The sequence below is a fragment of the Centropristis striata genome, chromosome 11 (assembly GCF_030273125.1).
Source record: "Centropristis striata isolate RG_2023a ecotype Rhode Island chromosome 11, C.striata_1.0, whole genome shotgun sequence".
NCBI classification, from domain to species: domain Eukaryota; kingdom Metazoa; phylum Chordata; class Actinopteri; order Perciformes; family Serranidae; genus Centropristis; species Centropristis striata.
Window position 1 is genome coordinate 17297819 of NC_081527.1, and position 21458 is coordinate 17319276.

Genomic DNA, 21458 nt, shown 5'->3' on the forward strand with positions numbered 1-21458 from the left:
GGAGTGAATGATAGAGCCATTGATCTTGAGTGATATGGTCAAAGGAGAGGGAAGGGGCAGACGGCACGTTCCAATCCTCAGAGAGTCCGACTGCCATTTTACATTACTATTGATCTTTGCACTGAGACACGCAGCACAGCATTGATCTTCACACCGACAAAGAGTAGAAAAAACACCTCTTTGGGCCCCAACGCGGCTGCACCAAGACGGACTGACCGGCAGATTGTGAGAATACATGTACACAAAGAGAAGGGAGGAAAGGAAGATAAGAGATAACTGCAGTCACAGACACACAAATCAGAATGGAAGGACACTTTAATCCACTGGTTTGCCTGACTGCCAGATTTTCCGTCTGTCCCTTTATCTGAATATAGATATCCCTGCTTGGAGTGCCCCAGGGTATCACTGTCAATCCTGCAATGACATGAGTGAGGAAAACTGGTGCATGAGGCAATTAATATTCAGAAATACTCCACTTTTGGTTCATAAGTGGAATGGGCCGCTTTAACAAACAGGAAGGGCTGAGGGGAAGATGACAAAGGGAATACATGAGGGGGCACGACGAGGGACAAGATCTGCAGGAGAAATAGAGGAGATAAGGTAGACACAGGACGTGAGCAAAATACATTGGAGCTCACTAAACAGAGTGAGGCTCTAATCTTATATTTCAAGGATATTAACATCTTAATAATGACCGATTAGGCCACACATAAAGTTATCAGAGATAGCCAAACATGCATTTCTTCAAGCTGAACAAATTAATCTGACATGGTTTGGTGAAATCTAAATTGATAAGAATTAATTATGGAGGCGGCCAGGCTGAGGATGAGAGTGATGCAACACCTGTGGATCAAGGTAAAATGAATGGGAAGCAGCACAGCAGAAAGGAGGGGGGAGCAGAAAAAAAACAGCAAATCAAGACGATTTAATTCAGATTTTCTTATCGGAATATTCCATAAAAAGCTGCACACATTCTCCTCGTGTCCTCATACAGGACACAGTTGAGCAACCGGCAGCTGTGTCTCCATCCTCCGGCCAAACCAGTATCCATGACACCCCTACATGGCCGACATGACTGAAAACCCCATTTATGACCTCATCCATAACTCACCAAAGTTTGCTGATACTGAAGCGTCCGGTCTTCGGCCTTGTCCTTCACCATTGCCGCAATATCCTCATTAAAGACACACAATCCGAGACTCTAAGGAGTCGTAAGTCCGCCCGCTAATTAATCTGCGGAGGAGGACCCGGCGCGGCTGCCTGCCATCACATGTGCAGCGTGTAACAGGTTATCATGAGTCCTCCTGCATGATGCAAAGCACCGCCGCCACTGCGATGTTTATGTATGTGTGTGTGAGAGAGCGAGTGTGTGTGCGCGTGCGTGCGTGCGTGCGCCAGATGAGAGTATAGCCGGCTGTCGCCTCGCAGCAGCGCTGGTGCGGTTTGACTGCAAAACACCGCCTCCCTCCTCCACTCTCTGTGCTACTGTCTCTCTCTGGAGTTACTGGATCTGATGATGTTTTTGTGCTTTTGTGTGGAGGCGTGTGCAGGTGCAGGTGTAATAAAAGACTGTTTGGACAAATTATGATGTGTAGGGTATGATTTTTTTTTTTTTATTCTTGCGTGGTATTTCTCAACTGTCCTTTGCTCCCGCTTTGAGTCATCACTGGTTTGATCAAGTGTGATGAGTAATTCACAAGGGTGAGGCTTGTGTTGGGAGGATATATGGCTCTGTCAATGTCATAAAGAGATCTTTACAGATCTATTGCTTTAGAAATTGAATGGTGCCTGACCACGCATTAGTGACTTCATATGCCCTTTTACCTAATCTTTGTACCGTACAGTCAGAACAACAGAATAAGTAGTCTCAAGTGAATTGGGCCCAGTATTTTTGTATAATTTCTGAATTTGCTCTGAGATAATCGTTTCAAATCTCATTCGATTATTTCTTTCTTTCTTTTTTTTTTTTACTTGTTAGGCAAAGATAGGCGTCTCACAAAAGTCAAATTTAATAAAGAATGGTCAAAGTCAGAGCAGCAGGAGACCACCATAAAAACAGGATCATAGATTTCCATAATTGCAATTCAATGTATTTAATTAAACCCTCCCAGAGGCTTATCTATTCAAGGTTTAAAGTTTCAGAGCACAACTTGAGATAACCAAGATAATATTCAAAGGCTACTGCTTAGCTGAAATTAATGTGTAAAAATGAGGTGGAAAGCCTCTCTAAAAGTTTTCTTGTTGATTAGAGATGGGAATCAAGAACTGGTACCAGTTGAGAACAAATTGTTTTATCCACCGGAATCGTACGCCTCCGAGTTATAAATTCCTTTTATCAATGCTGGCATGTTTTCCTGACAGTTGGGCATTGCAAAACAAGTCAAATTCATGCGTCAAACTCCTGCATCCACGCTGCTCGGAACTTGCAACAAAGAAGAAGTCAAGAAAGAAACTGTCCAAAGCGTGTTTTCGTTGCTTAAAGAAAGAATGACAGTTATTTGTAATGTCTGTGAAATTACAATGGAAACATAAATGGAAAAACCTGTAAAATGTGCTTTCCAGGAATTCCAGGAATCCTATGTACTAAACATTTAACTTATGAGAGACACAACTTTCCTGGTTTGGTTCCTGTTTTCTGGGCATCTTTTTTTTACATGAACACTAAAGCCTAAATGAAAATGAATGCTGTACAAATATTCCCTCATTTCATACTATGTTTAGATGCAGAGATAATACAGTAACAGCTATGTCGGCCTACTTTTTCCAACAGAGAAAATAAATCTGGAATAAGGAATCAATATAGAATCTGATAGATAAGTATTATCGGTAATGGCATTGGTATCAATAAAAGCTTATCATTTTTTTGTTCTTTTTAAAGAATGAAAACAATAAGTATTCAGTGCTTTCTGGGGACAATATAAGTGGTTATTGAGGGATGGATAACATGAAGAAAAACAATACCAAAGTGAAGAAAATGTCGACTTCAACTGCCTATCTACTTTCTCACGCACAGAATACAGATGTACAGATGGCGAACAAATTAAAGTGATTTTCCAGCATCCACAGGGCACAATCAGAGTAGAAATGATATGAATTAGAGCCATTCATATTCATGTTGGTTAACATAAGAATGTCAGCAACATTTTAGCGAACATGATGCCATAAAAACAGCTTAAATCAGAAAAAAATGTCCAGTTTTGCTGTCACGCTGCTTCTTTCCTCTCCTCTGCTTTCTGTGTCAGTTTCTCACATATACATGCGCCCTTAGACAGCACCATAAAATCAGCATCAAACAACAAATGAAGGAATATCATATGGAAGAATGGTGTTCATCCCTCTGATAGAGTCCAGAGACTTGTCGAATCAATGCAAATGAGCTTCAAAACAAATTTCCTAGAAGCACAACACCTGATTAAGAAATAGTATGTTGGAGTTTATGGATTGGCTCATATCCAAGTGTATTTTGCACAGGAGAACCACAGTCTTTTACTACTGGCTGACCAACAGCCCTATCGGGAGCATTTCACAGAGAAGCGCCGTGCTCATGGGCACCGCCACAGTCACTGTTGAGGCTCACATTCCTCAACACTGAAAGCTCACACATGAAGGTTTGTTACACTCTCAGATCACTTCCTTTCCTCAGATGACACATGTATAACAATGCCGTGAGCTCATCTCTCTGGGCTTTCACTGAAGTACTTTTCGGAGGCTCTACTCACTGGCAGTGAAATCTATTGCAATGAAAGATGTGGTGCCAAGCGAGACTCGCACTTGAGAGATAACCACTGTTGAAAAGATTGACTGCTGCTTTGTCAGGAGCCAAACACTCTCTGTTTGGCCAACATGCCCTCAGTTGAATGCAAAATTCATGATGTTCATATTTTCAGGGATTCATAACTTTCTCAGGGCCAAACAGATATGTGTGCTATACCCACTCGTAGCATTGTTTTAAAGCTGTACCACCAAAGCAGCGATCACTAATGAATTCCAGTTTTAAATGGATGGCAACACATTAAACAGTTTAAGTGGTCACAGGCCAGCACAGCGTGCATTTGAATATCAAACTCTCTGATCCGTTACAGGTTAAAAGACTAAACTCCTCTGGGAGTCAATGCCTCTGACTGGTTGACAGATAAAACAGTCCTGCACAAGACTGCAGCTGATTGGCCGTTGGCAAGGCAACCAGTTCAAAGCGCTGGACCACAGGCACCAGAATGAACCAGAGCCTCTGAGACCATTGAGTGATGGGAGGAACTTCAACCAAAAGCACTCTCACAAATACATCATTCATAAATCTCATTATTCATGCAATTCAGGTTCACATGCACCTTGCGCCTGTAACCTGTCCTCACATCATCTCCCTCCCTCATAACAGAGGGAAAAGAGTGTCACCGACTTCACTTTATCAGGGAGCTGGCAGCCGCTGACAGGCTGGGGTACTGTGGCCCCGACAGGAGAGAAACTGGGTGCTCTGCAGCCCCGAGCACCAGCACACTGACCCACATCTCTCCATCTCCACAGGATTCTTTAGAAATATAGACCACCCACCTCTGCTTGGATGTTTGGTACCAAATTACAAGAGGAAAAACAACATGTCTCCAAGCCTATGACTGTGAAGGCAGAGATCAATGTTTTTTCAAGTGAGCTCAACGTCCACATGAGAAAATGATAACCATGTCACAGTTCTCTTAACCAATAATTCAATTAGGCTTTCGGTTTTAAGGTCACAACTTTATTTTTTTTTGACTCAAACATTTTGTTTAGCACAGAAGACTATGCCATTGGTATCGATAATGGAGTTTTGTTTTGGAGATTGTTGGTTTTAAGCTCCAACAACTGTCATTTACATTTTTTTAAAAGACAGGCTACATTGTCAAGTATAATATAAACTGCAGTATTTTTCAGGACTGTACCAGGCCATGGGGTCAAATTGTCAATGTTGCCGATCCTGCTCTTGATTTTGATAATTGAAATCATTTTTTTAAAACGATTTTTAATGTAGAATTTAAATAGCTGCAATCCCAGAAATGAACCTATTCCTTTTCCAGACTTCATAACAAAATTGTTTACAGCATTTATTTTGATTTGAATGAATTGAAGGTTTGGTTTAGTTTGGTGTAATTGTGAATGTAAATTCTAAATGAATTGTTCGTCCTTATAGGGAAAGCTTTATGTCTTAAATTTGGGGAGATCAGAGGAATAATATAAGACAAATTAATCTCTGTATCTGTAATTATTATTATTATTATTATTGCATCATTGACCTGTACGTTACAGTAAAAATAACTTAATGTGACAGTGTAGGCAGAAATGTGTGAATTTTCTCACTTGTGCATTTTATTGCAATAAATCTACAGTATTACAAGGACTTTGAGTCCTTGGTGCACAACATTATGATATACAACCACCTGTGTCCCTTTTTATATTGCATGACACGTTTCTCACTTTTTATTAATTCCTGTTGGCTTCAACTAACAAAAAAACTCAAACTGTCCTAAATAACCCCCAAATGACACCAGAACACCAGCAAATACGCCACAACCAATCAGACCTTCAATTACCATTTGCCCTTGAGCCAGATATAGTCAAAGTTCAGGAGACAAACACTTTGGAGAAATGATACAGTGATCAGTCTTGTCAGGACACAGCATACTTACGTTTTCCCCTGAGTCTGCTTTCCTCCTCTTTTTTCCTCTCTCCTCTCCGGGCTACAGATTCAGAACCGTCAGCTGTGTCCCTCCATTGTGCCTCGGCGGAACAATGACTGAAATAAAGGGGCACGCAGCCACAGGTTGCAGCGCACACACGAAATCGATGATGCTATGGCCAGCGGAATCACACTTCACTCCACCGGAGGGGAAATCTCGGTAGATCCTACAAACTGGCCCGTTGCTGATGCGCAATCCTTACAGCGCCGCGCCAAAGTTGTCAACACGGCGCGTAATTACCGGTTTTGCGTCTCCAGAGCAGCGCACGGCGGAGCAGGCAGCTGTTGGCGAGATTTGGAGACCAGGAGCGACAACAGACAGTCGTCTGAAAGCGGCTGCATGGGATTGTGAGGCAAAGAAACTCTATGATAAGATGCTACAGTCTCCCCATCGGCTCCAGTTGAGGTGGGAGGGAGACAGCGGGGTACCGGGTGTCGTGTCCGTGATGCAATGCGGGTACCGTCAATGCCATGGCCCGCAGTTTTCTCCTTGTGTGCAGAAATCCAGGCGCTCCGGTCATTATCTGCGGAGCCGCGGCACACATTCGTCTTAATTACCGGCGGTCGAGATTGTCTGCAGAGATAGCAGAAGGCTTGGAAGGAGAAAAGGAAAGCATGTGTTTAGTTTTCATGCTCTCTCTTTCTCTTTCTCTCGCTAGCTCTCCCTCTTTGCACCCCCCTCCTCCTTGTATGTGACAACACACACACGTGCACACACTTTTGGAGTCTAATATTAGACGTCATGCGTCTTGATCATGGCACATAAACGGCTTGGGCGCAAATAAAAGAGAACAGGGGCTCAGTCAATGTCCAGTGGGGTGCTGGGGGTTGAGCACGTGTGTCTGAAATGAGAATGGATGGTGCATTCCCCCATGTTTTCTCTTATCCATGTCTTTGACAGCTATTATACCTCCTCAACCCCCCACCCGAATGGCAATTGAATTGTAGCACCATCTCCTCTTCCAGCTGCGCCCCTGGGGTATTACAACCCGATGGATGATTGCATGTATCCGGGTAAAGACCACTTGTTCACTTCTCCTTCTGGGTGATAAATACAGCGAGTAAGGCTATTAAACGATCCTTGGAGGGGTAATCACGTTGGCAGTGATTTCACCTTGTCCTCCCTGCAAAGACACAGGCATGTAAGAACACATGAAGCAGAAAATGTAATCATTATAATTACAAAAAAAGTTGCAAAATTAAAATCTTTTATAAGCTGAATCTAAATGTGAAAAAGCCTGGTTTGTAAATTAACATCCTTCTACATGGGATTGTGGCAATTTAAAATCCTATAAACACTATTTTTTTCAACTCATTTATGCATTATAGACACAGAGAAGTCGACACAAACAGGCTACACGCCCACATGTAACTTACACACACCCACATGCTGTATGTGGGCTGTGTACCTTCCTCTGACATCAATTTTGTAAATTATATGAACCCAAGCTGCTACCTCTATTGGCTGGAGCAAACTGAGACAAAAAGTAAATAGCTTCGAGCAGGAGTGACCGGATTTGATGTCAGCTGTGTAAATGGAGTCTTTCACAATAATAAATCATTAACCTTTTAGTCAGCAAGCATGCTGTCCCTTCAATGCCCAGAAAGCCTACTGTGGTCATACCAGGAGCAAATACTCCTACTAACATCAATGAAATGCCATTTTAAGTCTATAACTTTTTGTGATAATGCGCAGTAGGGAAGTTGGAGCGCATCCTGCTCTCAGGCTAGATAACACTCGCACTTCCCACTGCTGAATGAGAAAGTGGGAAATCAAGTGGTGAGAAGACAAAAAGGACACACAGCTCCTCGACAGTGGACACAGGGCATTTTCCACCTGGCATAATTCTTAATGGAACAAATGTGGATTCATCGGGAGTGGCCAAGCAGGGCATGGCTTTAAGCAGTGAGTAGCCTAAAAAGTTTGACTTGTGAGGATTTTATTGCACTTGTTATAAGCTGAACAAGATGGCTTGTGGTGCGTGTGTTTATGCGTTTGTCCAGGACTCCTGCTGCTCTGTATGGTAGCCTCTGAAGTGTGGGATGCTGAGACCAGACCCATAGAATTTGTGTGTAATAAAGGCGCCAGGAGGGCTATGAACATTGTGGCAGAGATGGAGAGGGCTTTGGTGAGGATATGGCTGTTACACATACATTTTCCCAAAATTTCTCTATCTGTCTTCCTCCTGCTGGGGTGATGCATCTAATCCTCCTGCCTGTCTTTTGTCACCTGTGGTCTCCCATCAGTCTTTCTCTATCTAGTCCACCTATTCGTCTAGCTTCTGTCAATTGCCTCGTCCATGTTTCCTCCCTTGCAGGTTGAATGTTTTGGCTTGACGACTCTCTCCACACCAGTTCAGCTACCCTGTACCGAGCTTCATGTAGCATCTTGGGAAAACAAATCAGTATGTTGGCACATGTATGAATCCAAAATTCTCTACCACAATGTCTTTTTACTTGCTTACTGTTGGTTTAAAGAGATACTTCAGATTTATTGAAGTGGAGTTGTATGATGTATTTATTCATGGACAATGTGTTACCTATAGAAGATGCAGGCTGGTATGCCCACAGTTTGGAGAAGCAGGCAGGAGGTCTGGCACAGATGCTAAGCAACTAAAAGTTGAGGATGGGGGCAACAGAAAAATATATTTTAGGCAACTAGAAAGAGGTGTACCTAAAAAGCTCAGGTTTATGCAAAATTTAAAATATTTTCAATTGTTACTTTGTGGTGATACAGCCTTGTTGTGTAAGTGTATGCTGTGGAAACTCAAGTCATTCTTTAAAGCAACTCCAGCGACTCCCTCGTCAAAAATGGTAATTTTACCTTCTTGAATGTGGAGTTGCTGGTCTACCGCTGCCTTTATTTTTTAGTTGGTTTGTGTTAGTGTGTGACTTTGGTGTTTTAAAGGATTAGCTCAGATTCACCAAATTAAGGTGCTAAAATATGTTTTGCTGCTGCCCCTGTCCACAGTGGTACATTACTTAGCTTCCACGCCGGTCCTCCTTCCTGTTTCTCTAAACTGGGGGCGCGCCGACCGCTATCTACTCTATATAATACACTGACTATGGATAAGTACGTCACACAATCCCACTTAAAAAGTCCTAAAAATAGGTTTCATTGCACATCTATTCCCACATGTTTGTGTACTTGTGTGTGTTACCGCAGCACCAGGAGAAGAGAGGAGAAATAGTTGCATCCTTGAGGCTTCTTATTGAAGGTGTGAAGGCCGTGAAGGCCCCAGGCCAACCAGGATGTGCCACTTCGCTACTGCAGAGACTGGAGAACAACATTAACAACTACCTGCTCATTCTAACAAACCTTCAGCTGAGTGTAAGAGGCAGTCACAGTGACAAAATACATGCAAACAAATGCAAACCAACAAATTTGTTGTTACATATCAAGGTTAAAATGCTATGAATAAAGCTGCTAAGTTTCTGAGTGTCTTGGATAGATATAACCAATTAAATATCTATTTCACAGTTTTGAAGCTCCCAAATGCACATCAGCATAGACAATTAACATACTTTTGAAACAGCCTTTGCTTCCAAGAAAGTTTCACTTTTGATTTCATCGACTGGATGCCTTTTGACCTGTAAAGCTAACCAGGCACAGTCTGTCTTTGTCACTCACTCACACACATACAAACAGAGCCAAATACAATTCATCAATGTGTTGAGGAACATTCACACAAATTGAGTGAAAACGTGTTGATGGGCTTCTCTCTGGTTTGCATCTGATTCAGAGGCATTATCAGTTTCCTCTGGTGTGGAAATATCCTGGTTTCTCATAGATCAGTGGCTTTCTGGAGTATCTGTGTGCTGGAAGTGATGATGTTATGTTGTGTGACCCCAAGCCTTCCTTCCTCAGGACAAGAAGACGATAACAGTGCATACTTTCCCAGTGAGACACTGTGCAAGATGGATGTCCTGTGATTGGTGTTTTACATAATGTCCTAAAATTCAGGAAGTTAATTTGTGGATTGCTCTTGTTGTTTTTTTTTATAAGAGTTCCTATCAGAAAATAGTACCACTTCAAAGATTTGTGTTGGGTGTTACCTTCCTTTTTGGCTTAATTTCCGGTCTCCTATTCCTCATTTTTAAAGCTGTCTTCATTGTTGTGTTTTCTGCTTGGACCTGCAGGGGCCAGTGGTGAGTCCAGCACTGTCATGTGTTCCTCGAAGCACTCAGAGTCTGAGCACAGTCCTGTTGAACTACAACCAATTGATTTCAGGCAAACTGGAGAGGTTCATGGTTCACATGGAAGACAGATGCACTTCCCAGTGACACAAGAACAAATCCAGTAGAACCAGTGTTCTTCATAGACTGGGGACTGAGTTATGAGTTCAAATGTTGCCCAAATTCACCAGAGCACAGCAGCTGGAGTGAACTGAATATTCTCCTTCCCTTGTTTTCTTTTGCATTTTTTTAAATATATGAATATATTTTGTATAGTGTGATGTGAGAATATATTTTGTATAGTGTGATGTGAAAATATTTAAGAGTAAAAAGAAGATATATACCCTTCCCTGCTGGTCATTAAGAGGAACTACAGCTGTAGGAGTAGGGAGAAATTAAAGACAGCAATATGTCTGCCATAATAAGTATCACGGACAAATGAATGTATGACATCAGGCAGTTTTTTGTATCATTTTACATAAAACTAGAGACATTTTAACGTAATAATTCACACCCTAAATTATCATTTGTGCATCAATTACTCACCCTGTGTTACTTTGAATTTGTAAAGAAAACTGTTTTCCTCGTATTTCTCCATGTTGAACAAAGAATCCCAACAGTCACAGGCTTGTGCAGCCATGCCACTCATCAGTGCGTTTTTTTTTAGGTTTTTTCTTTTAGCAAAAATACATATTATTGTGAAGTACTGAACAGGCAACTGGAAAACATGATCATACTACACAAGTTCTGTAAGAGTTTGTAAGCACATTTATTTCGTTTTGCTTTTGGTATATTTGGCCTATATGTACTTCATCAACAATCATCAAGAATTTTCAAGTTTTGGATTCTTTATTCACCCTGGAGACATGCAAGAAAAACTGTTTCAAGGCAACATGGGGTAGAAATTAATATACAATTGATCGATTTTGAGGGTGAAGTATTCCTATGAATTTGATTGTAAGCTTATAGAACCAATACAAGCCTACAATCTGCCAAAAGGCAGGTTTTATATTCTTTTTATAGTATAGATCCTACAGGCAGCTTATCCAAGTTGCACAGGATGTAAAATTGTCATGATCCAATGATTGTTGTACATCAGATGTTGTTGAGTCACCCAAACCGAAAAGTCAACTTGTTTGGATTAATGTTTTCATGCCAGATTTGTTTTGCTACTTCAGTGGTTCAAAGGTCTCTGCAAAGTGGATTGAAACCCACAGGCCATATCCAGTCCCCAAACTGTTTTATTTTTAATGCCATTCTGAGTTTTATGCAAATACTGCTAGACAGCCTCTTGCACACTAGCTGCATTTAAAAACCAAAGACACTTACTGGAGAATAATATAGACTGTAAAGTGTTGCTATTCATTTTGGTATGAATGTAGTGAGCAGTTGTGTTTATTTTCAATGCACTTTTAGATCCTATCTCTGTTTACATTTTTATTTGAAAGGTTATTGATTTGCTGTAGTTGTGTGCATGTTTCTATGTATTGCTATACAATTCAATCTATCTTTGTATATTCCTGAATGTAAATACCAAAGTTTTGCATTTGACAGAACTTTTTGCTGAAAATGGATACAATGTTGTTTATGATACAAAGCCAATACAACAATTAATAAACTCTGCTTTTATACAACCATTTATTTACGAGGAGACACGTGAATAGGGTAATTTTTTAAAAACTTTTTTTTTAACCTGTTTATTTACATTAGCACAATATTTTTGTTGTTATGTTGTATGTTTCTTTATATTTTATGTTTATAGGTGTGAACTCATTGAATATGCACACATTTGCATATGTTTACAGGACATAAATATGAACATTGGATAAGGTAAATTTCAAAGGTATTATTTTTATTTTGTTGATATATTAGATTCAAAGGTTTTTTTACATAAGGGAATTGGGACATCTCCTTTTATCATTTCATAAATTAGGAAATAATGTCAAAAGCCATAAGAAAATACAGTTTCATAATGTTTTTAGGAACAAAATATTATATAAATCAGGGTATGAGTGATATATAGACAAACCCCTCTGTAAAACCCTTCAGAATATAGTTAATATTGTAGTTTGGTGTATAAGTGTAGCTGAAGTTGAGATTCCTGGCTCAGAGCATGAGGAAAAACATCATCTTGAGAAAACAGCCTTTAAAGATTTCATACATTCTTAATAGAAATGGCTTCTTGAATACAAGTAACATCTAGAACGGTCTGCTGTTCTTACACTGGGGAAAAAAAAGAAATCACAGTAAGTGGTCATTTTTTATTTGCTTCAAACCTTTTGTATTCCTATTTATACTGTTATACATTAATTTGAGCATGAAATATGTTAAGTTACTGCACTGTAAACAATAAAATTAAAATTGGAGTTTCATCACATCTGGTTAAGTGCACGGTCCTACATGTGGCCCTGTGGTAATGTCGATGAAAAATTGTGGCCCCCTCCAGCATTTAAGTTGCCCATCCCTGAGGGGTGTTCCATCAACGTGGCTAAACAAACCGCGGCTTCATTGAAAAAGTCTGGTTAGAGTGAACACCAACTTTAACTCCAGGCTAAAACCGTTCCACTAACGCAGCTCAGCTCAGCCGAGTCTAGTCAGCTCAACCCAGGCTATAAAGGCCGGTGTCGTGCCAAAAAGTGATTGCCTGCCACGTCTGCTTTTCTCTGGATTAAACGGTCTTAATATGCAGATACACACAACTGTATTATAATGTACTTATAGCAAAGGCATGTGGCTTCGAAAGTTTAACGTTTGTTGTTGCGTAATTATTACAACTGTGGCCAAAAGAAGTGTAGTCTGTAGCGAAATCAGACATGGCAACTACGTGATAGACACGTCTATTTCAGTTTTCACCTCGCAAAAACTGATTGAAGGCATAGTATAGTTACTGAGAGGTTATTTCTGCCTAAATATGACTTGATCTCATTCATGAGCTTCATAATGTAAACACTAGAGCTCACAGGACAGCTTAGAATCCCTTTAAAGGACCATTACAACACAAAATAGGCATTTTCACCTGCCAAAAATTGATTGAAGGCCAGATACAGTTACTCAAAGGTTAATTCTGCCTAAATATGACTTGATCTCATTCATGAACTTCATAATGTAAAGATCTGACCGCTCAACGGGCTGCCGTGCGCGCTCCCGCGGCCAGAAATCAGATTCTGGCAGGCAATCACTTTTTGGCACGACACTAGCATATGTGCGCGAGCGCGGAGTATATAAGCAGCCCGTATAAATCGATCGTGGAGCAGCCAATAAGATGTCGCAAAAAGTGGTGAAAGCAACGCTGAAGGAGCTTTATGAAACTTTATGAAGTCACATAAACCACTTCGATGGAACGCATCTCTCACTTAAATTAGCGAGATTTATCATATTAAACCAGGCTTTTCCTTGATAGAACACCCCTCTGGTCTAGAACATACACCTATGTTTGTTTTGGATGTTTTCTGTCCACTGTTCTGACAGATGTTATCGCATGTTTTGGAATAAAAATAGCACAAAAGCCCGCAAAATTGACCTGTGGCCTATAGTGGCTTAACTACTAAATTATTTTTTAGGAAAGGTAACGTTAGGTAGATAACCTTTAGGGTTTTTCAACGTTTTTTTTTTATTTAGCTAGGCTAACCAGTTACTTGGTGGCGCTTTCAACTGTATACAAACAGCAGTGAAGTAATGAAGGAGGAACGAACTGATTGGATGAACCAATTGCAGGAGGCGACGTCATTTTTTGTTAATTAATTTAGGGAACCGTCCTTACCTGCATCAGGTAAACCGGGCTCGGTGCAGTGGAGGACCGGAGGATGATGGCGGCTACTCGACTAGCGGAGCGTTAGCTAAATACAATCATAGCTAGGAAAAGACGTTAGGCTGTAGTTAAACACGTTTTCTGTTGATGCTAGCGAGCTTCGTTTACCGTTACTTACCGCCAACGACATAGCCACCATGTCAGAAAAGGCTCCTCTTCTCCATTACCGACTCACCACCAGCCCCGGCCCGGAGCCGAAACATGTGTCCAAACACAGCGGGACCAAGGCGGACAGAGACGGTCGACGGACCAAGGACAACACCGCAAGGAAGCTCGGAGTGGTGTTTGGCGTGGTCATACCAACTTTACTGTCCATGTTTAGCGTCGTCGTGTTTCTGCGAATTGGTGAGAAGAGGGGGGCAAAAAAAGTTGATTTTAAATATGGAAAAACGTGTCATAAAATTACAAACATTAGACTAAACTAAAACAATAATGAACGTATCCTCTTAAATGTCCTTCCGGTTCACTTTGAACCAGGTTGGCGGTTAGTTCAATGGTAACAAGTTCGGGAAATGATTGTCTAAAGTACTAATTTATTCCATGTATTCCTACCTTGCAGGATTTGTTGTGGGACAAGCAGGGCTCTACCAGGCCATTGCCATGTTTCTAGTGGCCTATTTTATCATCACTATGACTGTGCTTTCTGTCTGTGCCATCTCCACCAATGGGGCTTTAGATGCTGGTGGTGCATACTGTATCCTTTACTGATGTGAGAGATGTGTGCAGTATCAAAAGCATTGCTTGTGGGTTTTTTTTGTGATTGAGCCTAACATTGATTTTGGAAAAATGTCCCTGCTCTTAATTTCTCCCCATAAATTCGCCTTATCCACCAATAGCAAATCTGGATCTTTTTCTATCTTCATTAAGGTGAGATATTGTTTCCAGTCATAGTTTATATTTATAAATCTGAAGTCAGAAATCCCTTAACTTTGATTCCCAGACATGATTAGCCGAGCCCTGGGTCCAGAGTTTGGTGGCAGCATTGGGATCATGTTTTTCTTTGCCAATGTGTGTGGCAGTGCTCTCTATGTTTTGGGTCTGGTTGAGGCCATCATGTCATCTTTTGGCATCCCGGAAGGTAGGTACATTTGGGATATAGTGAGACATCTAGGCATGTGAGTGTGTCAATACATTAATCAGCCCTTTTTTTTTTTTTTTTTTTTTTTTTTTTTTTTTTTTACTGTCCCTCAGAGGGTGCTGCAGGTCCCCATCAGGTGTTGCCCTCCGGATACTGGTGGTCTCTTCTGTATGGCACCATCCTGCTCTTCGTGTGTTTTGTTGTCTGCTTGGTGAGACTTCATTGGTTTCATTTAACTTAATTTTCTGCTGTCAGCTGATCTTTGCATATACAAATAGTGGTAATGTGATTTATTTTCCTAAGAACTATGTTTTGCTAAATACTCAACCAAGAGCAAGGCTTGTATGGATGTTTCTATCAATTCCAACAATTTGCCTCTGGATAAATAAAGTACTTTCTTATATGTTGTGTAAAGGTGCTAAAGGAAGGGTAAGGGGCGTCCATAGAGGACCATGAATATCCACTAGCAAACTAGATATATGGTAGTTTACAAGATACCATGTCTTGGACAAGATTGACAGTCAAAAAAAGAATTGGACTTGACAGTGGTGCGAAGGGATGTATATCTAGATTTACAGCATAAGTATTTCCTAAATTTGAATGGCTTGTCATTACAGGTGGGAGCCCACATCTATGCTAAAGCCACCTTCATTATCGTCATCATCGTCACAACAGTGTTGGCTGCTATCTTTGTCAGTTTTTTCATTGTGAGGCCCACTGTGGTGATTCTGCCAGATAGTTCTGGGTTAAACGGTACCAGCCTGAGCACCGCCAATTTTACTGGCTTCAAGCTACACACACTGAAGAGCAACCTACTGCGTAAGTTTTATACATGCTTTGATAATCTTCAACCTGATTTAAATTGTTGGAACTGTATGCAACTTTTTTTAAGCAGAAGCTTTTTTTTAAATTGTTTGTACAAATGATCAAGCCTCCTGTGATATCCTTCTAGCCAGTTACACAGTAGACTACACCACTGGTGCCACAATGACCTTTGCCACAGTTTTCGCTGTCATGTTCAATGGATGTACTGGGATCATGGCAGGCTCCAACATGTCAGGTAAGATGGTGTTCAAAATAAATTCAGGAAGAAAACCCATAGCTGTGTCCAATTTCAGGGGCTGGATCCTGCAATGATCATGAAATTATCTTGCACATCTCTGTTAAAAACCTAAGTATTTATTTATTCCTGGTATTTTACACACATTCTATAGACCTTTTCACAACTGCATTAAATGTAGCAATTTAGATATGATGATAAAAGCTTCAAGAGCCTCCAAAGCAAATGTTCCAGCCTGGTGGTCCAAAACTAATGTTGCATTCATGTGGTCCTAATAAACATTTAAAGTTAACAAAATCTAGTACAGACTGTGATGTCAACACATTATTGTCAAATTCTGTGGAAATATATCTTGTTACATAGTCTTCTAGTCTATAGATCAACAGCATAGCTGGGCTGCAGATAACATATTTATCATTGACAAGGGACCAGCTGAAAGAAAAACCTAGTAATTAAACAACATGGCCATATGATATGACATTTCTCTTTTGGAGGTGAGCCCTGTAACAACAGAATAAAGGCAGCTATAGAAATGAAGACTTTGTTGGATCCAGCCCCTGATTTAAGACACAATTGGGAAAAGCAAACTTTGACAGAACTTCAGAATGTGTTTAATAGATTTGTTGTTTTTTGAAGACACAACTCTTGTCATGTAATTTCCAGGCGACCTGAAAAACCCAAGCTATTCCATCCCAAGAGGAACGCTTGCAGCTGTTGTTACAACTTTCATCACATACAATCTGCTTAGTCTGCTGGCTGCATGGTCCTGTGATCGGTTAGACACACACAGTCAAACATATGAAGTAGTACTGTCACAAATACCCTGAAATATATAAGACAAAGTTTCCTGAATCTATAGAAAAACTACCATAATGCACTGGTCAGTTAGATATTTAAGTTTTTGCATTTGATAACTTTCTCTCATGTATATTTTATGCTGCCATTTTAGACAAATTCTCAGTTGTAGTTAATTTTTTTCTTTGATTCATTTCTACACATCAAGTGATTTTTAACAATGTGAGGTTTCTTCCATCCATTATCCTTAGTCACCTTCTCCAGAAAGACTACAGTTTCTTGGGAGACATCAATGTATGGCCGCCCCTGGTGACTATTGGGATTTACTCCTCCACCATGTCTGCTTCCATGAGTAACCTGATAGGAGCCTCCAGGATCCTGTATGCCCTGTCCAAAGACAATCTGTTTGGTGAGATACTGCTCAGTGTTTGTGATTGGTTTTGCCTGTTGTCCAAGATTAAGATTAACATACCAATGAACAGCAAAATATTGTTTTATTGGCAGAGTGTGGTTCTAGCTGACGTGGCCTTTGACCCTTTCTGTAGTGAGGATTTTAATTACTAATCTTTCTTGTTTAGGTTATGATCAGGGCTAAGTAGTTGATCCCGAGTACATGAAAGGATATCCAACTCCAGCTGGTCTTCTATAAAGCTGAGTCAACATTTTAATAATCAGCCATCTGTTGAAAGAGGCCTCCCATCTCAAATGTGAGAAACTGACACTTGTTATTAATTTCATCATGTCTCATTTTCCAAGTGGAGGCATGTTAATTTGGATAGCATCGTTTGACAACAGATGGCTTGCAGTGTTGACTTTCTCAGAAGAAAAATCCTCTCATTGTGTGTTTGGCTTAAGGACGAGTGCAGGATGACTAAGTTGTTTATCTGATTTAGGACCATGAGCAAGAACAGAGTGACTTTTGCTTTTGTTAACGTTTTAAATCTCTACAGGTGGTGTCCTGGCGCTAGTGAGAAAAACCTCTCTGAGTGGGAACCCCTGGGTCTCTGTGCTTGTCTCCTGGTTGCTTGTACAGGTAGGCTTGTACACTATATGCGAGAAGTGGTGACTGTTTTTTGCATCAAGTGACTCTGCTTGAGCTCTACTAAAAAGATCAGAGTTGCCTCTTTTGCCCTCAACATCATCCTATTCATATTTTCTCTTTTGCAGATAAGTAACTTATTTGACCTTTTGAAATATGAAAATTTTTCTTTCTTCAACTTGCAAATGGTTATTTTCCTTTACACTTGCATGTTTACAGCAACAACAACAACAACAACAACAAAAATCTCCCTATATGGCCATAGACACTCTATTCGTCTTTAATTGTGGTTTCAATTGTTGGAATTACATCAACGCTGACATTATCCTCTATATTGTCACTACTTGTTTGTTTTTTGGAAATATCTCTGTGAAAAATACAGTGCTGCCCTGAGTGTACGGTTGAAGTAAGGGTAACACTTGAGTGTATGTGTGTATATTTGGATCTAGTGGTCTTTCACCTACCACATTGCGGTGCTAAACGGTTCGTGCCTCGCTTTGAATAGGCTTGCCTTTTGCCAAATGAAAATCATTAAAAGCTGGAAATGTTTTGCCAGGGATACAGAGCAGGGTACCTGTTAAACTAGTAAGTGAACTTCTCTTTTCACTACCATGTCACTTAGCATAAGTATACTAGCTAGATAGCAAGGGTTTTTTCTAACATTATTCTTATGAAGTCATGGGCATGTGTACTGTTAGCTATAATTTTAACCAGTTAAGCTCTTTATCAAGGTTGTATGTATTGTGGTCAAGGGACATCCAGAGATCTAAAGTTACTCTTGTACTCCAGCTATAGGAAGTTTTATTGTGTTAATACTAGAATTATTGCATTCTTGTTTTAATGTTTTTACATAAATGAAGCAACAGCACAAGATACAAAATATTGATCAGATATGTAAGCAAAATTAATGTTCTTTTCCATCCACTAGGTGGTGCTGTTTGCTGGCAAATTGAACACTATTGCTGGTATTGTCACTATCTTCTTCTTGTTGGTCTATGCAGCTGTGAACCTGGCCTGTTTGGCTCTCGAATGGGCTTCTGCACCAAACTTCAGGTATGGAGCTGGTTATTAGCAGGCTTTTTAATTTGAATTTAATTTGTGGTAGAAAATATAATTTTACTACATATTCTGTTGTCTTTGTTTTTCATTTTAGACCATCATTCCGTTGTTTTACATGGCATACCTGCGCTCTGGGCATTCTTGGCAGCCTGGTCATGATGTTCCTGATCAGTGCCATTTATGCATTTGCCAGCATAGCCTTTATGTTGCTGCTCTTGATGCTTATCCACTACCTCTGTCCCCTCAGCAACTGGGGCTACATTAGCCAGGCTCTCATCTTCCACCAGGTGTCACAAACAAACCGTCTCTTACTGAAGCAACAATATGATGTGAGTTTGCATGAATTACCAAATAATCACTCTTTTTTTTAATTACTCAGGTGCGCAAGTACCTGTTGAGGTTGGATGTGCGTAAGGACCATGTGAAGTTCTGGAGGCCGCAGCTGCTGCTGATGGTGGCAAATCCTCGCAGCTGTACAGGTCTCATGACCTTCATTAATGACCTGAAGAAGAGTGGCCTCTATGTACTGGGACATGTGAAGCTGGGTTTACTTGGTATGATACTGAGATATATATATAAACATTTAAATTGGTCATAAAACCGCCAATTTTATTTTTTTTAGTATTAAATACTCCGCTACTAACATCCAAACAGCCACCTTTTAAAGCCTTCAGTAGCTATGTCCTTTGTCTTTAGGAGTGTATAAGTTACAGCAGCCATGACAAGTTTGAATTGTGACAGTTTTAATTAATTATAATGTTCAAAAGTGGTCATAGGGAGGGGGAAAGGGTCATACCTTCACAAAAAAATACACCCAAATACACTGCAACTTTTTATTCTTTATACAGGAATCTGCTCATGTTGGTAATTTGCAACAAACACATGCTGCCCTTTACAGACTGAGATGGTGCTCTTTGCCCCATGTTTGACATTTTGTCTTTCTTTGTGCGTGATTGTGCAGATGGGTTGCCCTATGATCCTCTGCAGAGCCGTTATGACTCATGGCTTTCTCTCGTGGACCACCTAAACATCAAGGCTTTTGTCAACCTTACGCTGGCAGATTCTGTCAGACATGGAGTTCAGAACCTACTTTTCATCACAGGCTTTGGTAGGCAAGTTTACATTACTGCTGTATGAGGATGTTTGTCATTGTTCTATAATTTTGTGTTACTTACTTCAGTTTTTTTCCAAAACACTCTGTTTTTTACCTAGGTGGAATGAGGCCAAACACCCTTGTCTTGGGTTTCTATGATGACTGTTCCCCTGAAGACCACCTCCAAGGTAAAATTCTCCTGTCCACAGGCTTTGGCTTGGATGCCGTGACCCCTTCCATAGATCCCCGAGAGCAACGGTCTCCCTTCTTCCCAAATGTGCGTGGTGCTGACGAACTCAGAGACCTTCACGAAGAGGAATATGTGTCAGTGATTGCTGATGCTGTAAAAATGGGAAAGAATGTGACACTTGCTCGTTACTTCAACCTGTTCAACCGGGAGAAGGTCTTAGGGTCGGGAAGAAAAATTCGAGGCCACCGCAGTATGACAAGTCCATACGTTGACGTGTGGCCTCTGAATCTTCTTCTACCAGACAGCCGTGGATATGTTGATATCTGCTCACTGTTCCTCCTGCAGTTGGCCTCCGTGCTGAAAGAGACCCGTGCCTGGAGCCAGGCAAGACTCCGCCTGTTCCTGTGTGTGGAGGCTGGTTGCAGTCTGAAGGAAGAGGAGGAGAAGAAGCTCCGGATGATGCTGATGGAGCTCAGGATTTCAGCTCATGTGCAGATGGTGCCATGGGACCAGGTGGTGGCGCTACACTGGCAGAGACGAGAAAGACGAGATCGAGGGAACCTAGTAGAGGCTGCACAGAATGAGGAAAGTATGGAGAGACCAGAGATTGAGGAAGATGACAAGGAAGGTGGTATCCAAACATTTCCCAGTAATGCTGCTCAGCTGACAGATGAGTATATCTGTGCTGTCAACAACCTGATTCGCAGTCATGGTGCCCCTCAGCCCGCTGTGCGTTTCCTGTATTTGCCCCGGCCACCAGCAGACACAAGCCGCTACAGTACCTACCTGCACCAGCTAGACGTTTTGAGTCGAGACCTGGGCCCAACATTGCTCATTCACGGGGTCACTCCTGTGGTCACTACTGACCTTTAATTTTACTGGAAACTCTTAATCCATCACTTCTCTGATCTGGTATTCATCAATGGGACTGTGCCTATTGCCACTTATTTATTCACCTAATGTTTGAGATGTAAATCACAACAGCCGACCTGACTGACCCCACAACAAACCACTTCTACTTGAGTCATATTCACTTTTTACATTTATATAGTTTGTGGTTCACTTATATTAATTACACCTGGGTGAAATGGATTTGATGACCTCAAGCTATTAGATGTATAGAAAAATTATAAGCGTTTTGACTATTAAGTCAACACTTGAAGAAGACACTAGGGTGACAGAAATGTAAAATTTGCACACTTTGTGGGGTGAAGGGAGGAAAGGTCCTTGCCATTCCTTCATAGTTAAAATCAGAAGTTTATTAAGCCAGTGCTTTGCCCCATGGGTTTGTTAAAACACTGTCACCTCACGGGGACTGCTCTTAAACATTGTTAACTTGACATTCTGTACATGTTAATAGAAAGATTAATTAAATTGTATTATCTCATATTTCTTTGCATTTTTTTATTTTTAATTGAGAAAAAAGACTGCTAGTACATAACTATTCTTTCAT

The 21458-nt window shown here is 40.8% G+C and overlaps 3 protein-coding genes across 3 annotated transcripts in view; 2 read left to right on the forward strand and 1 right to left on the reverse strand.

Annotated features, from left to right (window-relative positions):
• Positions 1 to 1484, reverse strand: part of clcn2a (chloride channel, voltage-sensitive 2a) — a 44111-nt gene extending 42627 nt beyond the window's left edge. The window contains exon 1 of the mRNA XM_059343809.1: positions 1112 to 1484. Coding sequence (XP_059199792.1) covers positions 1112 to 1162 — 51 coding nt within the window. The 5' untranslated portion in view covers positions 1163 to 1484. The remainder of the gene's footprint in view (positions 1 to 1111) is intronic.
• A 5411-nt stretch (positions 1485 to 6895) lies between these two features.
• On the forward strand, positions 6896 to 9991 carry thpo (thrombopoietin). Its single transcript, XM_059343814.1, has 5 exons — positions 6896 to 7613; positions 7712 to 7836; positions 8026 to 8112; positions 8874 to 9038; positions 9848 to 9991. Exons 1-5 carry the CDS (start codon positions 7601 to 7603, stop codon positions 9989 to 9991), a joined length of 534 nt encoding a protein of 177 aa, XP_059199797.1. The 5' UTR covers positions 6896 to 7600.
• Positions 9992 to 13647: 3656 nt separating this feature from the next.
• Positions 13648 to 21394, forward strand: LOC131979855 (solute carrier family 12 member 9-like). The gene is made up of 14 exons (XM_059343908.1): positions 13648 to 14036; positions 14251 to 14385; positions 14632 to 14769; positions 14883 to 14980; positions 15387 to 15588; positions 15722 to 15829; positions 16493 to 16604; positions 16876 to 17033; positions 17575 to 17657; positions 18592 to 18716; positions 18817 to 19009; positions 19102 to 19276; positions 19684 to 19830; positions 19935 to 21394. The coding sequence occupies exons 1-14, from the start codon at positions 13829 to 13831 to the stop codon at positions 20876 to 20878; spliced, it is 2826 nt and encodes a 941-aa protein (XP_059199891.1). The 5' UTR covers positions 13648 to 13828; the 3' UTR covers positions 20879 to 21394.
• Positions 21395 to 21458: the final 64 nt, after the last annotated feature.

Coding starts and splice junctions, on each gene's coding strand:
- thpo (XM_059343814.1), top strand. Junction 7,837..8,025: donor CAGAGATGGAGAGGGCTTTG/GTGAGGATATGG, acceptor CCTCCCTTGCAG/GTTGAATGTTTTGGCTTGAC. Junction 9,039..9,847: donor TAACAAACCTTCAGCTGAGT/GTAAGAGGCAGT, acceptor TTGGACCTGCAG/GGGCCAGTGGTGAGTCCAGC.
- LOC131979855 (XM_059343908.1), top strand. CDS start 13,829: ATGTCAGAAAAGGCTCCTCTTCTCCATTACCGACTCACCACCAGCCCC. Junction 15,830..16,492: donor GGCAGGCTCCAACATGTCAG/GTAAGATGGTGT, acceptor TGTAATTTCCAG/GCGACCTGAAAAACCCAAGC. Junction 17,658..18,591: donor TCTCCTGGTTGCTTGTACAG/GTAGGCTTGTAC, acceptor TCCATCCACTAG/GTGGTGCTGTTTGCTGGCAA.